This window comes from Leptonychotes weddellii, chromosome 13 (genome assembly GCF_054177405.1).
Source record: "Leptonychotes weddellii isolate Sample4059 chromosome 13, ASM5417740v2, whole genome shotgun sequence".
In the NCBI taxonomy this organism is placed as follows: domain Eukaryota; kingdom Metazoa; phylum Chordata; class Mammalia; order Carnivora; family Phocidae; genus Leptonychotes; species Leptonychotes weddellii.
The window spans coordinates 60,148,755-60,169,746 of NC_138381.1; the positions used below are offsets into that span (position 1 = coordinate 60,148,755).

The 20,992-nt window shown below is 41.5% G+C and overlaps 1 protein-coding gene across 14 annotated transcripts in view; it reads right to left on the reverse strand.

Annotated features, from left to right (window-relative positions):
- Positions 1-20,916, reverse strand: part of SFI1 (SFI1 centrin binding protein) — a 96,949-nt gene extending 76,033 nt beyond the window's left edge. For 4 of the 14 annotated variants that reach the window (XM_081801777.1, XM_081801772.1, XM_081801776.1 and 1 more), the window contains exons 1-2: positions 16,876-20,915; positions 10,348-10,476 (exon numbers count right to left, since the gene is read on the reverse strand). In XM_081801777.1, coding sequence (XP_081657903.1) covers positions 10,348-10,370 — 23 coding nt within the window. In that variant the 5' untranslated portion in view covers positions 10,371-10,476; positions 16,876-20,915. Of the gene's footprint in view, positions 1-5,252; positions 5,324-10,347; positions 10,477-12,635; positions 13,209-16,238; positions 16,624-16,651; positions 16,845-16,875 lie in introns of those variants that run through there. The other 10 variants (XM_081801774.1, XM_081801773.1, XM_081801766.1 and 7 more) reach the window with 8 other exon arrangements.
- Between the last annotated feature and the right edge of the window lie 76 nt (positions 20,917-20,992).

Below are 20,992 nucleotides of genomic sequence, written 5' to 3' on the forward strand. Positions count from 1 at the left end.
GAAATACCTGCCATTCACAATGGTGTGTCCAACATCCCTAAGGCTACCCCCTAGATTCAGTGATGATTAGATCGAAGGGCTCACAGGACTTAGCATATAGTTGCACTCATGGCTATCATTTATTACAGCAGGAGGGCACAAAGCAAAATCAGTAAAGAGAATAGGCGCATGGGGCAAAGGCTGCTGGAAATCAGGTGCATGCTTCCAATGGTGGAGTCATGTAGGATACCCTTAATTCCCCCAGCACCGAATTATGTGAACACATGTGAAACGTTGGCTACCAGGGAAGCTTATTAGAGACTCAGTGGCCAAATTTCTTACTGGGGGATGGTCCTACAGGCACCCTCTGCCTATCACATACCAAAATTCTAGATTTCTAGAAGGAGAGCAGGTGCTCAGTATAAAACAAATTGCACAAACAGTTCAGGCACAGTTAACTACCCTTATCAGTCAGGGAACGGTGAGAACCCTCCCGAAATCTAAGTTTCTAGACACCAGTCAAAGGCCAACCTTGTAAGCAGGACTTTCTAAGGATAGCAGTCTCAGGCCTGCAATGTTAATTCTTTTTTGCATGCATGGAAAACAAACATAACAGAGAAGAGCAAAAAGGAAAGTGAGTTCTTTAAAAACACTGATAAAATTGACAAAAAGTCAATGAAACTGATCAGAGAGAGAGAGAAAAAGCCAAAAACCAGCATTAGGGGGGAAACACATCATTACAGATCCTAAGAAATATTGTAAACAACTCAATAAAAATAAATTTGAAGATATAGGTAAAATGGATAAATAGCTAAGAAACCAAAACTTATCAAAACTACACATGAAGTATAAAATGTGAACAGTCCAATAACCATTAGCAAAAACAAACAGTAGTAAAAACCTTCCCGCAACAAAATCCTCAGGCCTAGATGGTCTTGCTGTCAAGTTCTACCAAAATGTAAAGAAAAATTCATGCCAATCTCACATAAACTATTCTGAGAATTGTTTTATTTTTTTATTCTATTTGAGAAAGAGAGAGAACAGACGAGGGGCAAAGGGAGAGGGAGAAAGAGAATCTCAAGCAGGCTCCACACACAGTACTCAGCATGGAGCCTGGCATGGGGCTTGATCTCACAACCCTGAGATCATGACCTGAGCCGAAATCAAGAGTCACACACTCAACCAACTAAGCCACCCACGCGCCCCCTGAGATTTCATTTTTTAAAAAAAGAACACTACCTATCCCAAATCTACATAAAACCAGGTGGTTTTAGGAGACTAGCCATAACCTTAATACAAGACCTAACAAGGAAATTTTAAGAAAGAAAAATTTACATCAATCTCACTAATGAATACATATGTAAAAATTTAAACAAAGTATCAGCTAACTCAAGTCAGCAACACAGAAAAAGGATAATACAATATGATGGAAGCTTAATTCCAGAAAGGGAAGGTTAACATTAGAAAAATCAACCATTAAGACAATCATATAATCATTTCAATAGATGCAGAAAAGACAGTTGATTAAAAAATATTCAATATCCATTCATGACAAAAAGTCTTAAACTAGGAAAAGAAACCTTAATCTGATAAGGGCTACCTAAGAAAAACCTACGCAGATACCATACTTAAGGTGAAATACTGATAGCTTTCCCCTTTGAGATTATGAACAGGACACGTAAGACCACTTCTATACAACGTTGTACTGGAAGTTCCGGCTGGCAGAGCAAAGCAAAAAAAGAGAAATTGTAAGTCATTAAGACTGGAGAGGGGGAATAAAGTGTCATTTTGCATATGACATGATTATGCATGTAGAAAACCCAAAAGAATCTACAGGTAAATTACTAAAATTTGTACAAGTCTAGCAAGACTATTTGATACAAAAACAATATAAAACATATATATACAGTTGATTCTTGTTATTTCCAGTATTATATTCTATAAAGCCACCTCAAATATTCTGTGTCATGGATTGGAAGAATCAGTATTGTTAAAATATCCATACTACCCAAAGCATCCACAGATTCAATGTAATCCTTATGAAAATTCCAGTGGCATTTTTCACAGAAATAGAACAAATAATCCTAAAATATGTGTAGAGCCAAGAAAGACCCTGAAGAGCCAAAGCAATCTTGAGAAAGAACAAAGCTGGAGACACCACGTTCCCTGATTTCAAATTATATTACAAAGCTATAGTTTTGTTTTGTTTTTTTAAAGATTTTATTTATTTATTTATTTAATTGACAGAGAGAGAGAGAGAGAGAGAGACAGCGTGAGAGGGAACACAAGCAGGGGGAGAGGGAGAGGGAGAAGCAGGCTTCTGGCCGAGCAGGGAGCCTGATGCGGGGCTCGATCCCAGGATCCTGGGATCATGACCTGAGCTGAAGGCAGTCGCTTAACCAACTGAGCCACCCAGGCATCCTACAAAGCTATAGTTATCAAAACAGTATGGTACTGGCATAAAAAGACACACAGATCAATGAAACAGACTAGAGAGCCCAGAAATAAACTCACGCTTATATAGTCAACTAATTTATGACAAAGGAACCAAGAATATACACAGCGGGGAAAGGACAGTCTCTTCAATAAATGATATTGAGAAAACTGGACAACTATATGCAAAAGAATAAAATTTACACCATACACAAAAATTAACTCAAAAGGAATTAAAGACTTGAATGTAAGACCTGGAACCATAAAACTCTTAGAAGAAAACATAGATAGTAAGCTCCTTGACATTGGTCTCAGTGCTGATTTTTTTGGACTTGACACCAAAGGCAAAGACAACAAAAGCAAAAATCAACACATGGAACTAAAACGAAAAAGCTTCTGCACAGCAAAGGAAACAATCAACAAAATGAAAAAGCCATCTACTGAATGAAAGAAAATATTTGCAAATCATATGTCTAATAAGGGGTCAATATCCAAACTATATAAAGAACTCCTACAACTTAATAACAAAAAACCCAAACAATCCAATTTAAAAATGGGCAGAGGGCGCCTGGGTGGCTCAGTTGGTTAAGCAACAGCCTTCGGCTCAGGACATGATCCTGGAGTCCCAGGATCGAGTCCCATATCAGGCTCCCTACTGAGCAGGGAGTCTACTGCCTCCCTCTGACCCTCCCCCCTCTCGTGCTCTCTCTCTCTTACTCTCTCTCAAATAAATAAATAAATAAATCTTTAAAAAAAAAAAGGGCAGAGAATCTGAATAGACATGTTTCCAAAGAAGACATACAAATGGTGAACAGGTACATGAAAAGATGCCAGTATCCCTAATCATCAGAGAAATGCACATCAAAACCACAAGGAGATACCACCTCACACGGGTGAGAATGGCTACATCAAAAACACAAGAAATAAGAACCATTGGCAAGGATGTGGAGAAAAAGGCCCTTACACTGTTCATGGGAATGCAAACTGGTGCAGGCACCGTGGAAAATAATGAGTTTCCTCAAAAAATTAAAAAGAGACCTACCATATAATTCACAATTCCACTTCTGGGGATTTATCTGAAGAAGGAAAAAAAATACTAACTCTAAAAGATATACACACCCCCATGTCCACTGCATTATTTACAATAGCCAAGACAAAGAAACAACCTAAGTGTCCACTGACATGTGAATGGATAAAGAAAATATGATATGTATAGAAATATATATATATATACACATATATATATATACACAATAGCATATTCTTCAGCCATAAAAAAGCATGAAATCCTGCCATTTGCAACAACATGAATGGCCTTGAGGGCCATTAAATGAAACAAGTCAGACAGAGAAAGACACCATATGATCTCCCTTATATGTGGAATTTTAAAACAGAACAAAATAACAAGCTTATAGACACAGAGAACAGATTGGTGGTTGCCAGAGGCAGGGGTGGAGGTGGGGGGTCAAAATGGGTGAGGGAGTCAAAAGCTACAAACTGCCAGTTATAAAATAAGTGAGTCATGTGGATAAAATGTACAGTATGGTGATATAGTTAATAATCGTATTGCATATTTGAAAGTTGCTAGGAAAGTAAATCTTAAAAGTTCACATCACAAGAAAAAAATTCTGTAACTATGTATGGTGAAAGATGTTAACTAGACTTAAGTGGTAAGCAGTTTGTGATATATACAAATACAGAATCATTATGCTGTACACCTGAAACTAACATAATGTTGTACCTCAATTATACCTCAATAAAAACTTAAAAAAAAGGGAAGGGCAGAGCATTCCTTGTTTCGTCTCAGCTGAGAATGTGCCTGTTGAGCAACTCAAATTTTACAAGGCTCTACACATGTCCAAGAATGACCCCGAGAGCACTGAGAAAGCGCTGGGAGATTTGGGGGTTAAAATAAATTTTGGCGATTACCTGAATTCACAAATTCAGAATCTACAAATTAGGATCAACTGTATGTATTTCTATAGACTAACAATAAACAAAAAATAAAGCTATTTATATACTGTTTTCAAACCACAAACACCAAGTACAGGAGTAAATCTAACTAAAGTTGCAGGGGCACCTGAGTGGCTTAGTTGGTTAAGTGTCCAACTCTTGATTTCGGCTCAGGTCATGATCTCAGGCTAGGATCGTGTTGGCCTCCCCACTCAATGGGGAGTCTGCTGGTCTCCCTCTCCCATCGCACCACCCGCCCCCCCCCCCCCCACCGCTCGCTCTCTGTCTCTCTCAAATAACAAATCTTTAAAAAAAAGTTATAAACATTTGGGGTGCCTGGCTGGCTCAGCCAGTAGAGCATGCAACTCTTGATCTTGGGATTATGAGTTCAAGTCCCACGTTGGGTGGAGAGCTTACTGGAAAAAAAAGTTGTAAACATTTTTATAGGGAAAATTTTAGGACTTACAAAACAGTTATTTTTCCCAACGTGATCTATAGCTTCAAAGTAATCCCAATTAAAACCCCAACAGTTTTTGTTTTGCGAGATGGGGAAAAGACCTGACAAGTTGACTCTGAAGCTGATATAGAATTGCAAAGACCAAGACTAGCTTACAGACATTCTTTTAAAAGTCCCTGGTGAGGGGTGCACGGCTGGCTCAGTCAGTAGAGCATATGACTCTTGATCTCAGGGTCATGAGGTCGAGCCCTATGATGGGTATAGAGATTTCTTAAAAATAAAATCTTTTTTAAAGAAGTGTTTAAAAGTACTAGGTGAAAAACCTTACTTAGATCTCAGACTTACTGTAAAGCTATATAATCAAGTCATCATGATTTTGTAGCAGGGACAATTCAACCATAGGCATAAAGTAGAAAGCCGAGAAACAGACCTGAGCTTAAATGCATTAATGATAAAGGTGGCGCTGCAGAGAAGTCTTTCCAGTAAACTGTGCTGGCCCAACTGGATATCCACATGGAAAAAAAAAAAAACAACAAAAAAAACCTCATATGACAAACAAAAATCAGTTTCTTTTTTTTTTATTAAAGATTTTTATTTATTTTTTGACAGAAAGAGACAGCAAGAGAGGAAACACAAGCAGGGGGAGTGAGAGAGGGAGAAGCAGGCTTCCCGCCGAGCAGGGAGCCCAATGTGGGGCTCGATCCTAGGACCCTGGGATTATGCCCTGAGCTGAAGGCAGACGCTAAACGACTGAGCCACCCAGGCGCCCCACAAAAATCACTTTCAAATGGTCTAGAGAAAAAAAAAACGCAAAATAATAAAGCAATGAAGGCAATACAGAATACATTCATGACCCCAGGAAAGGAAAGATCCCTTAAAACATGATGGAAAAGATATATTAAAAAAAACATCATTTTTACTAAATTAAAGTTTAAAACACCGTAATTCATCAAAAGATACCAGAGTGAAAAAAAGTGAGCCACAAAGAGGGAGAAGATATTTGCAACACATAAAACAGAAAGAACTCACATTTGGAAAAATAAAAATTCCTATATATCAATTGGGGGAAAGACTCAATATACAACTGAATAGAAAAATGCGATTAAGGGGGCACCTGGGTGGCTCAGTCGTTAAGTGTCTGCCTTCGGCTCAGGTCATGATCCCAGGGTCCTGGGATCGAGCTCTGCATCGGGCTCCCTACTCCGCGGGAAGCCTGCTTCTCCCTCTCCCACTCCCCCTGCTTGTGTTCCCTCTCTTGCTGTGTCTCTCTCTATCAAATAAATAAATAAAATCTTTAAAAAAAAGAAAAATGCGATTAAGAGTTGAATATGTACTTCAGAAAGAGGAAATCCAGATGCCCCAAAACAGGTACTCAATAGCAACAGAAATCAGGAAATATGAATAAAAAGCACAGTAAGCTATGACTATATCCCCACCACAGAAGCACAGTGTTGGGGAGATGTGGGCCAACAGCACACCCATACATGGCCAGAATTTACTAGAAATACAAATCATTGGACATGACCCCAGATCTACTGAATCAGAACTCTGATGGTGGAGTCCAACAATCTGTGTTTACCAAGCTCTCCAGAGCATTCTGATGCAGGCTTGAACTTCAGAACCACTGTATGCCACACTATGCATATGAGAATCATCACATTCAAAAACTGGAAACAGCCCAAATGCCCGTCAACAGAATGGATAAACTGTAATATTCCTATAATGTATCATAGAGCAAGGAAAATGTGCAAACTACAACTATAGACAATAACGTGAAGGAATCTTATAATCTTGAGAGAAAGAATCAAGACACAAAAGAATACATACAATATGATTCCATTTATGTAAAGACAAAGAGGCAAAACTAAACTATATTGTTTTGGAATGCATACTTAACTGGTAAAAATATAAAGAAATTTGAGAAAGTGATTACTATTAAGGTAGGACAGTGGTTTACTCTAGGGAAGAAGGAGTGGGTGTGATTAGGAAAGGATACAGAAAAAGGGACTTCGGAGGTGTTGACAACACACTTTATCGGTGTGATGGTTACATGTTTGTTTCAAAATGATATAATAAACAGTACATTTTATGCACCTTTCTGAATCTAAACTGTGTTCTAATTTTTTTTTTAAAGCAAACACATTCCCTTCTCAAGGTCCCACATCTGAAGCTGTAAAGTAATTGGAGAAAATAAGAGTTAGAGGCTACCGAGCTTCATTTTAAGCCACGGTTAATTTGCTTCAGAGGATGAAATGAGGCAGGCCTGAAGAGTGCTCTACAGGGCACAAGGGAAACACTGTTGGGGTGCTGATTCAGCTTTCAAGGATCCCCCTTCTATGGGATCAGCAGGGGCAGACCTCAGCAGCCATGCTGGAGCTCCATAACCCTTCTCCAAGTCCCAGTGGATTAGAGCAGGAGGAGAAATCTGACTCACGCTGGACTATCCAGATTCATCCACCCAGGAGTGAATTTTGAGCTGAGACACAGACTGAACAGGAGTTGGAGGCTGAAGCACCAATATGGCACCACTCAGGAGAAAAGGTCCAAACAACTGCCAGATAGGTCGCTCCCACCATACTCTGGCTTCTACCCTGCCCAAGGCCTAGTAGGTTCTATAAAAAATTTCTGTACGTTAGTTACCATCATAGGTTGCAAGCAATCAGAACCCAAATCAAATAAGCATAAGGAAAAAAAAGTGTAACAACAGTAAGCGTCCTTCAACAAAACTGACAAGCCTTTAGCAAACTGCTAAAAGTAGGAATGAAAGAGAGGACATTACCACTAACTTTTCATAAACTGAAAGAATATAAAGGACTACTATGAACTTTATGCCAACAAATTAAATAACTGAGATGAAATGAACACATTCCCAGAAAAACACAAATTACCAAAATTGACTCAAGAAGAAGTAGAAACTCTGAATAGACCTATAACAAGCGAAGAAATGGACTTAGTAATTAAAATGTTTCCTACAAAGAAAACCCCAGGTCCAGATGGCTCCACTGATGAATTCATTCAAATATTTTAAAAATAAATGATGCCGATACTCTATAAATTCTTCCAGAAAATAAAGAAGGAAGGAACACTTCCAAACTCATATTTTGAGCCAGTATCACACCCTGATACCAAAGGCAGACAAAAATACACACACACTGGGATGCCTGGGTGGCTCAGTTGGTTAAATGTCTGCCTTCAGCTCAGGTCATGATTCTGGAGTCCCAGGATGGAGCCCCATGTCAGGCTCACTGCTCAGCAGGGAGTCTGCTTCTCCCTCTGCCCCTCCCAGCTTGTGTTCTCTCTCACTCACTTTCTCTCTCTGTCAAATAAATAAATCTTTTAAACACACACACACACACACACACAAAATATAGACCAATATCTAATAAACAAAACTATCAACACAAAAATCCTCAAAATATATTAGTAAACCAAATCCAACACATAAGAACCATACAAAAAACACCATGCCCAAGTTGGATTTATCCTAGGATGCAAGGTTAGTTTAACATCTGAAAATCAATGTAATATACCCTATTAATAAAGGACAAAAACCATAAGATCATTTCAACTGATGCAGAAAAACCATCTGACAAAATCCAACACCAGTCATGATAAAAATTCCCAAGATTCCCACAGAAAACTGATGATATACTAAAAACAAATGATAATTTGAGGATGGCCGATTTACAAAGGTGTGCGTGTAGGGGAACCACAAGGGAAAGTGCAGGAACCTGAAGCTAGTAGAAGCTAAGCTAGTGTCATCTCTAGGCCCAAAGGGATAAGGAGAGGAAATAATTACCAGAATGCAGAAGGAGAGTCAGAGACTCCTGCCTCACCAGGTGCTCTGTGCACTTCAGTGGAGGGACACAGCCAACCCAAAACATCTTGCAAGGAGGGAACCAAGGGAATAAATAAATAGTCTGGCCTCATTCTTCTCCCTCCCCCTACCTCCTGCCAGACCTCTTCTTTGGCCAATCCCATCAGGAAACCTTGGATGCCAATGAGCGGAGATTAGATATTCAGCACAAAGAGGTAATTCCCTAGCTCTTGCACTTTGGAAGAATTCTGAACTAGAGCTTCAAGAACTAGAGCTGGTGTCTCAACATTGTTAGATCTTCCTGCTTCTCTCAGTGTGCTGCCTCTGCTTGGTGGATACTGCAACTGCAGTCACAGCAATCTCAGGAATAGAGTAACCCTCTCTTTAAATGGCTGTCTCAGCTTTAGAGAAAAACCCCTGATTAGCCTATGCAGTCACATGCCCAGGGCAGTGGGACACTCATGACTGGCCAGCTACAAGCCATATACCCACCCCTGTCTGAGGTTTGTTAGTAAACAGCACTCTTTCTTGTAAATTCCTTCCTTTTGTCAAGGTTAGCCAGAGCTGGATTCTGCTATTTGGAATCAAAAGAACCTTCATCTAGGCTGAAAGTAACCATGATCAAAAGCAGGAGAAAGATCCAAAATACAGTCAGCCTTGGGTGTTAGAACTTCCAACCGGAGGATTTCCCAAACACCAAGAGAGGAATCTTTGGGGAAAAAAACTACTGGGGAAATGGAGGGCCCAGAGCACTGTCCAGCATCCAGACCACAGCTACTCCATCTAGCACCAGGAACGGCAATTCCCAGCGCTTCTTTCCTGGTGCCCACACTGGTGTCCCCACTACCTAGGAGATGCTCAAGGAGGAGCACAAGGTGGCTCTACTCCGGGTGCCCTACAGCTTAGCTCCCACGGTGACCACCATGATCAACATCCGCTGCAAGATGTCGGTGCCCAACCACATCATCTGGTCTCTCTGCAACACAATCTTCATGAACTTGTGCTGCCTGGGTTTCGTGGCATTCACCTACTCCATGAAGTCTAAGGACCAGAAGATGGTGGGTGATGTGGCTGGAGCCCAGGCCTATGCCTCCACCACCAAGTGCCTGAACATCTGGGCCCTGGTCTTAGGCCTCCTTCTGATCATTGCATTCATCAATATTTCTTTTTTAAAGATTTTATTTATTTATGAGAGAGAGAGAGAGAACATGGGGGGGGTAGAGGAAGAAGCAGACTCCCCAGTGAGTAGGGAGCCCGATGTTCATCATTATTTTTCATCATTATTTCTGCCACTGGCTCACTGATAATTTTCTAAGCAATTTCAGAGAACATAAAACATTATGGAAGCTATTAGCAGCTGCCCATAGCCTGAGGCTGTCACTCCTATCACAGAATTTTATATACATGTCAGTCTGCAATTGAATTCAATAAAGTACTTGTGTGTGGGGAGGAAAAAAAAAAAGAACTTCCAAACTCAGCAAAATCATCCTCATTCTTGCTCAAAATCATAATTTTAATGATGGATATTTCCACACACTCAAAATGGTTTTGAACTCTAACATTACGTATGAAATGTACATTACACTCTAGATGAGAAACCCAAAATACCAACAAAAAAATCCTTACCCAAAGTTCCTTTCTCGCCACTTATGATTTAGGAATGGATCACAATTTCAGTTATCTTTTTTTATTAAGTCCTATCACTCACCTGGAGTCCACCTTCCTCTGCATTCTCTGCTTACTTCTCTTTTGATGGAAATTTGGCAGTGGCTTGATATACACTTCTCAGTGAGCAGATTCTTCAGGAATCAAAAAGTCTTTTATCTTCCCTTTTTAACTATAAAAAAAGAGGGAAAAGGAGAGTAAATTATCTGAAGCCTCTTAGGAGCCACATTTCTGAACAGCTACATGCTAGCTCCTAATCTCTTCTTAATTCAACATTAGATGAACATGGCAAGTCTACGAAATTTTTGAATTGCATTTTGAGAGACTATGGACTCCGAGAAACAAACGGAGGTTTTAGAGGGGAGGGAGGTGGGGGGATGGGTTAGCCCAGTGATGGGGGTATTAAGGAGGGCACGTATTGCATGGAGCACTGGGTGTTATATACAAACAATGAATCATGGAACACTACATCAAAAACTAATGATGTAATGTATGGTGACTAACATAATAAAAAAAATTTAAAAATAAAGTTATTTTATAAGAAAGGAAACTGGGAGGAGAGAGAATGACACTCAAAAGGCTATAACTGGCTCATTCTTCTTATCCAGGTGATGCGCTAAGACCTCCAACTTCCCTTCACAGGAACACTAGGAGAGGCCTAGATTTCTTATTTTTTGCCTAGATTAATTTTTTTTTTGTTGTCAATGTTACCTCTAAGAATATCCAGGGAGTTTTGGTCAAAAGTAAATTACCGTGTACAGTTCCCATTTTCATTTGGTGATAATTTCTACCAGTAATATTCATTATGAACCAATAAGCAACATAGTTTTTATTTATTTCTTAGCACAAAGAATAGCAATGTTGTGGGTTGGATTGTGTCCCCCTAAAAGAAGTCCCAACTCTGAGTACCTATGAATTGACCTGATTTGGAAATTGTCTTTGCAGATGTAATTAAGGTGAGGTCACACTGGAATAAGGTGGGCCCTTAATCCAGTATGACTGGCATCTTTATAAAAAGAGGGGATGAGACTGAGGGACAGATACACACAGAAAGGAGAATGCCATGTGAAGAAAGACATACAGGGAGAACAGCATGTGATGATGAAAGCAGAGACTAGAAAGATGTGTCCACAAGGCAAGGAACACCAAGGACTGCTGGCAACACCAGAAGCTAAGAGAAACGCATGAAACAGATCCTCCTCCAGAGCCTCCAGAAAGAGGATGGCCTGTTGACATCTTGATGTCAGATTTCTAGCTTCCGGAACTATGAAACAATACATTTCTGTTGTTTATAAGCCACCAAGTATATACTATTTTGTCAGAGCAGCCTTTGAAAACTAATTCAAGTAGTAACAAAAAGGAGTAAGATTTAAGTACATGGTGGAAGAAAGCTAATAGGGTGGACTTGTCTTATGTTGAGTAATTGTGAGATATTTATAGTAAGACATTCATTCTAAAAGAATGAAATCACCGTTTATATTTCAATGACAATCAGAGAAGGAATTAGCCAGAAAAGAAAGTTAAACCATAAAAAACGAATAGACCTTACTGAGATCAAACATTTGTCCTCCTCGTCTTTCTGGTATCACACTCCAAGTAACAAAAGTCACCATTAGTGACTATTTCCGTAAATAAAGGATATTTCAAACAGGGATTTTTGGCTAAATACTGCTATAATAAATGAGTCACCGCCTTGGGTTTATGTTTTGTTGTAATGATTAATGATTCTCTGGAATACCTACAGAGTGGGATACCAACAAGAAGCAGGCCCACAGAATCTCAGAAGAGCTCAGAACTAGAAGGAACAAAGAAATGGCTCCCAGAACTGAAGCCACAAGCCACAAATGAGGGGACTGAATGAAAGTCTACATGGTGAGCATTTGGGGCCACTGGTCTCCTTCCCAACCCTCCCAGGCAGGGTATCCAGCTCCTTCTCCACACCTTGCTTCCAGAATTCTGGCAGCTCAACTGGTACCTCCCAGTCAGGAGACTGGAAGAACCTTTGCAGAAGAAGCTAAAAACTAAAAGCCCTCAAGATTCTATCTGTTCCCTACCTCCCTCAATGAAAATGCACGCTCGCCCCTAGAGAGAAGCTCACAAACCTGCAAGTCCTGCTCAGACACTGGGAGCGTCTAACTAATTTCTCAGTTGCTGACAATTAAGTATGAATGGACAATCAAGAATCACAAGAGATTTGGATGTGACCTCCAACAAGAAGGAGACCAAAGCAAATGAAGAAATCTGAGGAAGTCCACGACCTGTGATGTACTCCTGCCAAGAACTTGAATCTAAATATCATCAAGCATCATGTACAACTAAGTACCAACTTACCAAAAATACAGGGAATAAAAATGATTCTGCAATCAGCAAAATCGGTGATGTAGAAAACTTCAAAGGACTAATGACCCAGTTCCTTCAACAAATAAACTGCAAAGAGGGGAAACTTACACATTAAAAGACGCTTAAGATGTAGATCAATCAAATGCAATGTATGGACTTTGATTTTGGATCTTGATTTTAACTAACTACAAACCAACTGTCAAAAAATATGAAACAATCAGGGAAACTTAAACTTTTTCTACTCTAAAAAATATTTTAATGAGTTATTAAAGAATTAATTTTTGGGGGGGTGCCTGGGTGGCTCAGTTGGTTGGGTGTCCGACTCTTGATCTCAGGGTTGTGAGCTCTGAGCTCAGCATGGAGTCTGCTCGAAATTCTCTCTCTCCCTCTCCCTTTGTTCCTCCCCTGGCTCATGCACACTGTCTCTCTCTCTCACTAAAATAATCTTAAAAAAAGAAAAGAAAAGAAGAAAGTCTCTCAAAACTGAAGGATGCAAATCCTCAGATGAGAGGTCCTGCACAGAGGCCAAATGTCAGAGATCAAACACTTTTTCCCTGTGCAAGGAGAAAAAGTTTAAGCTATCCCATCCTTTTTTTTTTTTAATTAAGATTTTATTTATTTATTTGGGAGAAAGCATGAGAGAGCACAAGCAGGGGGAGCTGCAGAGGGAGAGGGAGAAGCAGGCTCTCCACTAAGCAGGGAGCCCGACGCAGGGTTCGATCCCAGGACCCCACCACCCCAGGATCATGACCCGAGCCGAGGGGAGGGATAGACGCTTAACTGACCAAACCACCCAGGCACCCCTAAGCTATCTCATTCTTGAGAAGTTACAGGAAAACTGGATGTTGTCAAAATTAAAAATAGTTGTGTTTCAAAGGACACCATCAAGAAAGTGAAAAGACGACTCACTGAATGTGAGAAAATACTGGCAAATCTATTAAGAGACATATCTAGATTATATTTTTAAAAATTCCTACTACACAGTAATAAAAAAAAACCCAATTTTAAAATGGACAAAGGATGTGAATAGACATTTCTCAAAAAAAATACATAAATGGCCAATAAGCACATTATAAGATGTTCAGTATCAGGGCACCTGGGTGGCTCAGTCGTTAAACATCTACCTTCAGCTCAGGTCATGATCCCACGGTCCTGGGATCGAACCCCACATCAGGCTCCCTGCTCAGCAGGAAGCCTGCTTCTCCCTCTCCCACTCCCCCTGCTTGTGCTCCCTCTCTCGCTATCTCTCTCTCTGTCAAATAAATAAATAAAATCTTTAAAAAAAAAAAAACCAAGATGTTCAATATCATTAGCCATCAGGGAAATGCAAATCAAATCCCAATGAGATAACCATTAGGATGGCTACAATCAAAAAGAAAGATTGGGGCACCTAGCTGGCTCAGAGGAACAGGCAACTCTTGATCTCAAGGTCATGAGTCCGAGCCCCACACTGAGTAGAGATTATTTCAAAAATTAAACTTAAAAACAAAAAAAAAAGACAAAGATAATAACAAGTGTTGGTAAGGATGTAGAGAAAGTGAAACCCTCAGACACTGCTGGTGATAATGTAAAATGGTGCAGCCACTTTGGAAAACTGGCAATTCCTCAAAAAGATAAATATAGAGTTACCATTTGACCTAGCAGTTCCATTCCTAGGTACATAGCCAAGAGAACTTAAAACAAATGTTTATACAAAAACCTGTATATGAATGTTCACAGCAATATTATTAATAATAGCCAAAAAAGTGAAAGCCCAAATGTCCACCAACTCATGGATGGACAAACAAAATATGGTATATCCACACAATGAAATATCATGCAACCATAAAAAGAAATGCACTACTATTACATGTTAAAACATGGATGCATACTGGCACATGCTAGGTGAAAGAAGCCAATCACACGGGACCATGTATCATATGATTCCATTTATATGAAATGTCCAGAACAGATAAATCTATAGAGTCACAAAGTTAATGCCTGGCTGCATAGGGCTGGAAGGACTGAAGGGAAATGGGGAGTGACTCCTAACATTAAGGGTTTCTTTTCAGGGTGATAAAATGTTCTAAAATTGATTATGGTGTGGTTGCATAACTGAATATATTAAAAACCACTGAAGACTTTCAATTGGTGAATTGTATTCTATGTGAATTATATTGCAATAAAGCTGTTAAAGAAAGAAAAGGAGGAAGTAGAAGCAGTAGTTATTAAAGGAAAATGTATCCCCAAAACCAAGGAAGCAAATAGAGGGGAAAAAAAGGAACACAGGCAACAGCAAATTCAATATAAGAGAAGAGCAAAAAGAAGCAAATCCCAGGATAGATGTGAAAAGAAGTTTCTGGATTAGAACTGAGTACAGCAGGCACAGAATCACCAGATCAGATTAGACAGAGGAAGATCTCCAGGAAAAAGATGAAATGGACAGTTTTGAGAGTAATTTTGCAAAAAATTTAGATAGGCATATGAGAAATGCTGATGCATTCAGGGAAAAAAAATTTAATGACCTGTGCATGAGTACTAGGCAAATGAGAAAATAAGATTATTCATTTTCAGAAAAAAATAATGGGATGTACAAGAAAGAACAGTTGCAGTACTCTGGTATAGCTGTGAAATGTTATATAACACTGACCACTTATCTTCCACGGATAACAGTCAACACTTTATGTGTAAAACTAAAAAATCAGGAAATATCGCCCATAAGGATATATACTTCCAACTTATAATAAGATCAGGAGAAACTGCTAGCAGAATGGAAATTATGACTGGGGCGTGGGGCTATTTTCTATTCTAAGCTTTTTTTTTTTTTTTTAAAGATTTTATTTATTTGACAGAGAGAGAGACAGCGAGAGAGGAGGGCACACAAGCAGGGAGAGTGGGAAAGGGAGAGGCAGGCTCCCCGCGGATCAGGGAGCCCGATGCGGGGCTCGATCCCAGGACACTGGGATCATGACCTGAGCCGAAGGCAGACGTTTAACGACTGAGCCACCCAGGCGCCCCTCTACTATAAACTTTTAATATTGGTTTTTAAAATCATGTATGTTAACTTGAAAAATTAAATTACTTCTTAATGAACTTTGTTTCTACAGGGGGCACCTGAGTGGCTTAGTCAGTTAAGCATCTACCTTCAGCTCAGGTCATGATCCTGAGCCCCGCATCGGGCTCCCTGTTCAGCCGGGAGCCTGCTCCTCCTGCTTATGCTCTTTCTCTCTCTCTCTCTCTGTCAAATAAGTAAATAAAATCTTTAAAAAAAAAAGGTTTCTACAGTACTTCGCAGCTGCTAACAATGACTGAGAAATCAGTGATCCTACTAAAGAAAAGCAAGGAAAGACCTAAATTTATATCTTAAGCATCCAAAACAGTTTCAACTACTTCTTCCAGGAAGCCTTGCCTGATACCTCCAAGCTTCATATTTTCATGGCACTTGGGCGGGTACCATGAGATCTAAAACGAATAGATTAAAAAAACAAACAAAAAAACACTTATGTAGCGGGTACTCTGTCAGGTATAGATAGTACTAAACATTTTTCATTCATAACCTGCCTTTTAACAACCACCCAAACAGGTGGTAGCCATTTCATTTTATAGACGAAGTACCTAATTGAGGTCATTAGCCAAGAGGTAGGGCCGGACTGGTACTCAGGTCCCTAACACCATTCGTTCAAATATTTGCATCTACACAGGCTGACAAGAAACTTGAACTGCCTCCCATGAGATAATAAAGAAGCATTTATCTCCCGCTGCCGGTGAGGCTTCACTGTTGTTGACCTGCTGGGCCCTCTGGGTTCAGATGAGGCCTCCCAGGTTTGTGCACACTAGCCCCGGGCCTGGCCATGCAGCAGGGACCCAGAAACTCCTGATTCGGATCCGCGCACGCTAATGAGCCTTGCATGGATGCAGGCACCGGCGCCCGCCTGCAGCGCACCAGACGCGCGGGAGGAAGCGGCGCCCGGAGCCCGGGCGACTAGACGCTGACGGGAAGCAGCACCCGGCAAGAAGGACGCAAGCACCATGCTGGGCGAGGAAGGCGGGCTCCGAAAGTCCTGCGCACTCTCTTCACACCTCTTCCATTCCCTGATCACAGTCCGTGGATAGGCAGCATCGCCTGCACTCCTAGAGAAGGAAGCGGAGGCCCCAAGAGGAGAGTCCACTAGGACGTGCGCTCGCCGCTGGACTCCCAATCGAGGAGGCCGAGCCACTCAGAGGCTGGAGACGATGCGACCGGGCCTCATACCTGACAAGCCGAGCACTCTGGCCTCGCGAAGTCCCAGCAGGAGTGGGCAGCCGCGGCCCGCGCTCGTCCGACCCGCGGGGCCCACACCCTCCTCAGCGCTTCCCGCGTCTCAGCACGCGTGTCTCGCGCCGGCCCCGCCCCTGTCTCCACGGCGACGCGGCGTGCGTGTGACACGCCCCTCCAGGGACTCTGGAGTTCGCGCAGCCTCAGTCCGATAGGTGACACACCTCCCTCTGGCAGCCGCAGGGCACCGGCAAGGCTGTGTTGGCCCCAAAGTGCGCGGATGAATACGCCGTCTGTGCAACCTCAAGGTGGGCTTTTGGACGCCTTGGCCTACTTGCTTCTCTCAGAGCTCAGCTTCCTACAGCCACTCTTAGACAAGAGAAGTAGGAGTTATTTCGAATCGGATTTCCGAGCTACGCCTCACGCGGCAGGGACTAGGGATGAGGCCCACGCGGACGAAGGTCCTCCTTCCCCCCACTTCCAGGCTCCCGCGTGAGCCTCTCTAGCTCTTGGTTCTCGATGGTTCCCAGCCGGTGCGAGCCAGCCCCTAAAGAGTAGGGCGCGCGCATGCGTGGACCAGGGAGGTTGTCAATCTGAAGGGCAAGGGATATGTTGTTCCGCGGCCCCCGAATTTAAATTATCCCAGGCTGGGATCTTCTCTGAACCCTTCCTTAAAAAAATGTAGTTAAGCACTAATTGTTAGTAAATAGTCGTTAACTTTTTTTTAAAACTCTTATCTTTTAAAAATAGGAGTAAGGGAAGGTAGGTGGGGCACTTTCATATGCTTTTCTCCTGCGCTTTGTAAAACATTTGAAAGCACATGAGATTTTTGGTGGAGACAGCAAAGGCTAGCATTATGTACTTAAATGCTTGAAAGATTTTATATTACAAATATGAGGTAAAATAACTTGTTGGGTGTCCTGGGATTAAAGTCACACAGGTAGTTTGCATTTTTGCTCTATTTTCTACATATGCTAATTTTTGTTACTAAAAAACGGGTGTTTAAAAGAAGTTCCACTTTAGCAGGACACGGGAACCAATCTTTTAGGGATGACTAATTTAGTGAGTTTCAAAGTCCTAATTAACACTAATATTTACTAACTGTAAAATTAGTCTTGTAAGTACTTTATGCTTTCTAGATGATTTGCTGATGCTTTATTCCTGTCATGTACCTTTACTACCGTCAACTTTGACTAATTTAGAAAGGGATGAAAGGCATTTTTGAATTATTAATGCAAATAATTACTCCTGTCAGGAAAGATTAGAACAGTATAGAGTAACAACAGCTAGTGCAGCACCGCTTACTCAGTTGGCTCTGTTTTAAGTACTTCCCATAAATAAAATCAAACATGTAAAGCACCAGAAAGGGTAGAGGCTCTGCAAAGAATTTGTGTGGTCTTCCAAAAGTCTCTTAATTTCTTTATAGTCCTTAACCTGAGTACATTATGCCACACATCTGTGAAACTGTTCAACTCTTTTTCTTAGAACCAGGGATTACCCTTAGAGCAAGAAAAACTGAACAGGAAAAAAACGCATTTAGAGAGGCACTGTCTAGTTGAGGTGTAATCCCAACTTTCTGAGATTAGGCTGCTCTAAAAATTACTAGGTTTCTCGTATTTTCATTTGCTTCTCTACTGCTCTTGGACTGCTAATTTCCCTAACTGACTGAACTTTTGAGTCCCCTTATGCCAAACTTTGAACCAACAACTGAACCTAAATGAAGATCTTACAAATACTTGGTAAAGAACAAGAGTAAATAATTTCTCTTCTTCTCTCAAGGAGCCTCTCATACAGATATTTGAAAATTCATTAATTGCAAAAAGGGGCATTTAGAATTACAAACTATCATTCTTACCGAGAATATTCAAAAGCTACAATTAAACAAGGATTTGCAAGCATCTAGGTTTTGCATGACACACGTGACCCTCCCTTAGTAAATTACTACCTTTATTCCCAGGTACTAATTTGCATCTCCTTTCACAAGGACAAATTGAGTCTGAGAGATAAGTGAGTTGAGACCAAGGTTCTACAAGATACTAAAGGAGAGCTTGGTGGAAGAGTAAATCCCAACTAGGATAGACCGGAGGGCCCAGGAAATTAGCTCCAGGCCAGGCGTCTACCATGGTAACTACAATGCCTTGAGCAGATTTTATGTGTAGTGGTGGTAATTTTAACGACTGAGTCACCCAGGCGCCCCTTTTGGTAATTTTAAAATATGTCCACAAATTCTTTGACACTTCTGTATAAAAGTAGTCTAAATCCCCTCCCCTTAGTGACTTAATAGAATACAGCATGTGGCAGAACACTGAATGACTCCGAGGCTAGGTTAGAAAAGGCAGTTCAGCAACTGGCTGCCCACAGAATCCTGCCACCATGTTGTGAGAAAAGCTCGCGCCACAGAGAGGGCATGTATAAACGTTCCAGTCAACAGCTCCAGGAGTCCCAGCCGACAGCCACCATCAAGCACCAAATATGTGAGTAAGCGAGCCATTAGATGGAGCAGAAACCAGGTGTCTTGCAAAATAAATGAGTTAAGCCACTGAGTTTTGGGGTGGTTTATTACACAGGAATAAGGACAATGTTCTTAATATCTCTAATTCCTCAAAAGTAGGTACTGCTATCCTTTTTTGACAAAGGAGTAAACAGGTCCAGAAAAACGAAATGACTGGCTCAGGTTTCACACCAACTGGCAGAACCAGAATATAAGAGCTTCAAAGAATGGGCCTTCTTCATTATATCTGATAGCAAAAGGATTATACCATTATCCTCAACCTTAGGAAGAACCTGATTCCAAAAGCAACTTGATTTCTAAAATATTAAGACGAGCATTATTTCATTACCTACAATGTGCCTCTGAATAGGCTTAAAAAAAAAAAGGCAGCTTTACGGAGGTTGTGTAAGGCTTTTTACCCAACTTATCCTTTTTAATATTGATAACAGCCCCTGTGAGATGGGTTATCATCTTTCCAATTTTACTGATTAGAAAACCAAGGCTAAGGATAAAGAACTGGCCTAACCCCAGCCTGTAGGGTGTGGCAGAACTGGGATGCAAACTCCGGCCCAATTTGCAAATGTTTCCCTCTGCCTCTTGCCTGCAAAGATCGTTAACACGTTATTAAAAAAAAAAATTGAAACACATTTTATTCAGTATTACAGACTAAAAGAAAAATGTTTTCATAATTTTCTCGGTTGCCAAGACTCATAGGAAGGGAACTTGGCGATCACTCAATGCCCAATCCCCTTATTTTACAAGTCAAGTTCAAAGTAGGCCCCTTCAAAGAAATGGAGACTTCACTACCCTTTAGCGAGAAAAACTGCGTTTCCCTCTACGCCCATGTAACATTTCACAGCAAGCCCGGGCGGTCCGCACGCGACAAAAATTGGGGCTGGGGATATTCCTGTAGACCGGGCTCACATGTGATCTCCGTCAAACCTTTACTGATGGCTCCTCCCCAGCACGGCAATTACTCTCATTTCTCAGAGTAGGGAAATTGTTTGCATTGCTGTGCACCCATTTGCCAAAGTCTCGCCACTTGGACTATGCTCTTCACATTCGCCGTCTCATTTTCACCCAAACACACTCGCACTTCCCCTTCCCGTGCAGGCTTAGAAAGACTCGGGTTATGGGCGGGGGGAAAAAAACACCTTTCAGTGAATCTGTCAGTCGCCTTTAGCTCAATCAAAAGCAATGGTGGCAAGTTTGTTAATGCAACAACATACAATCACATAAATTTATAGAGAGGAGCCATTTTAGAAAGAAAAAGGGAGAAAAAGGGCTTTGCCCAACATTACGCCACTAATGAAAAACCTGAGATTCGAGCCCACAAACGCCAGGCTCAAAAGCCCCCAGGTTCGCCTCAGACTGCCACCGCCGAAGCCCCACGGTTCCCCGCCGTCGCGAATCGTGCGAACGCAGCAGTCGTCGCGCTCCCAAATCGCACCAGGCCGCGGACCCCGGACCCAGACTTCGCTGGGACCACCGCCTTCCAGGAAGAGCTGCCAGGCGCGGACTGCAGGCTCCAAGCACCGCCCGCCCCTTTCCGCTCCGCCCCGCCCCGAAGCGCTCGTGGGAACGCAGCGTCCTCCCGAGGGCTGCCCAGGACGACCGCCTGCG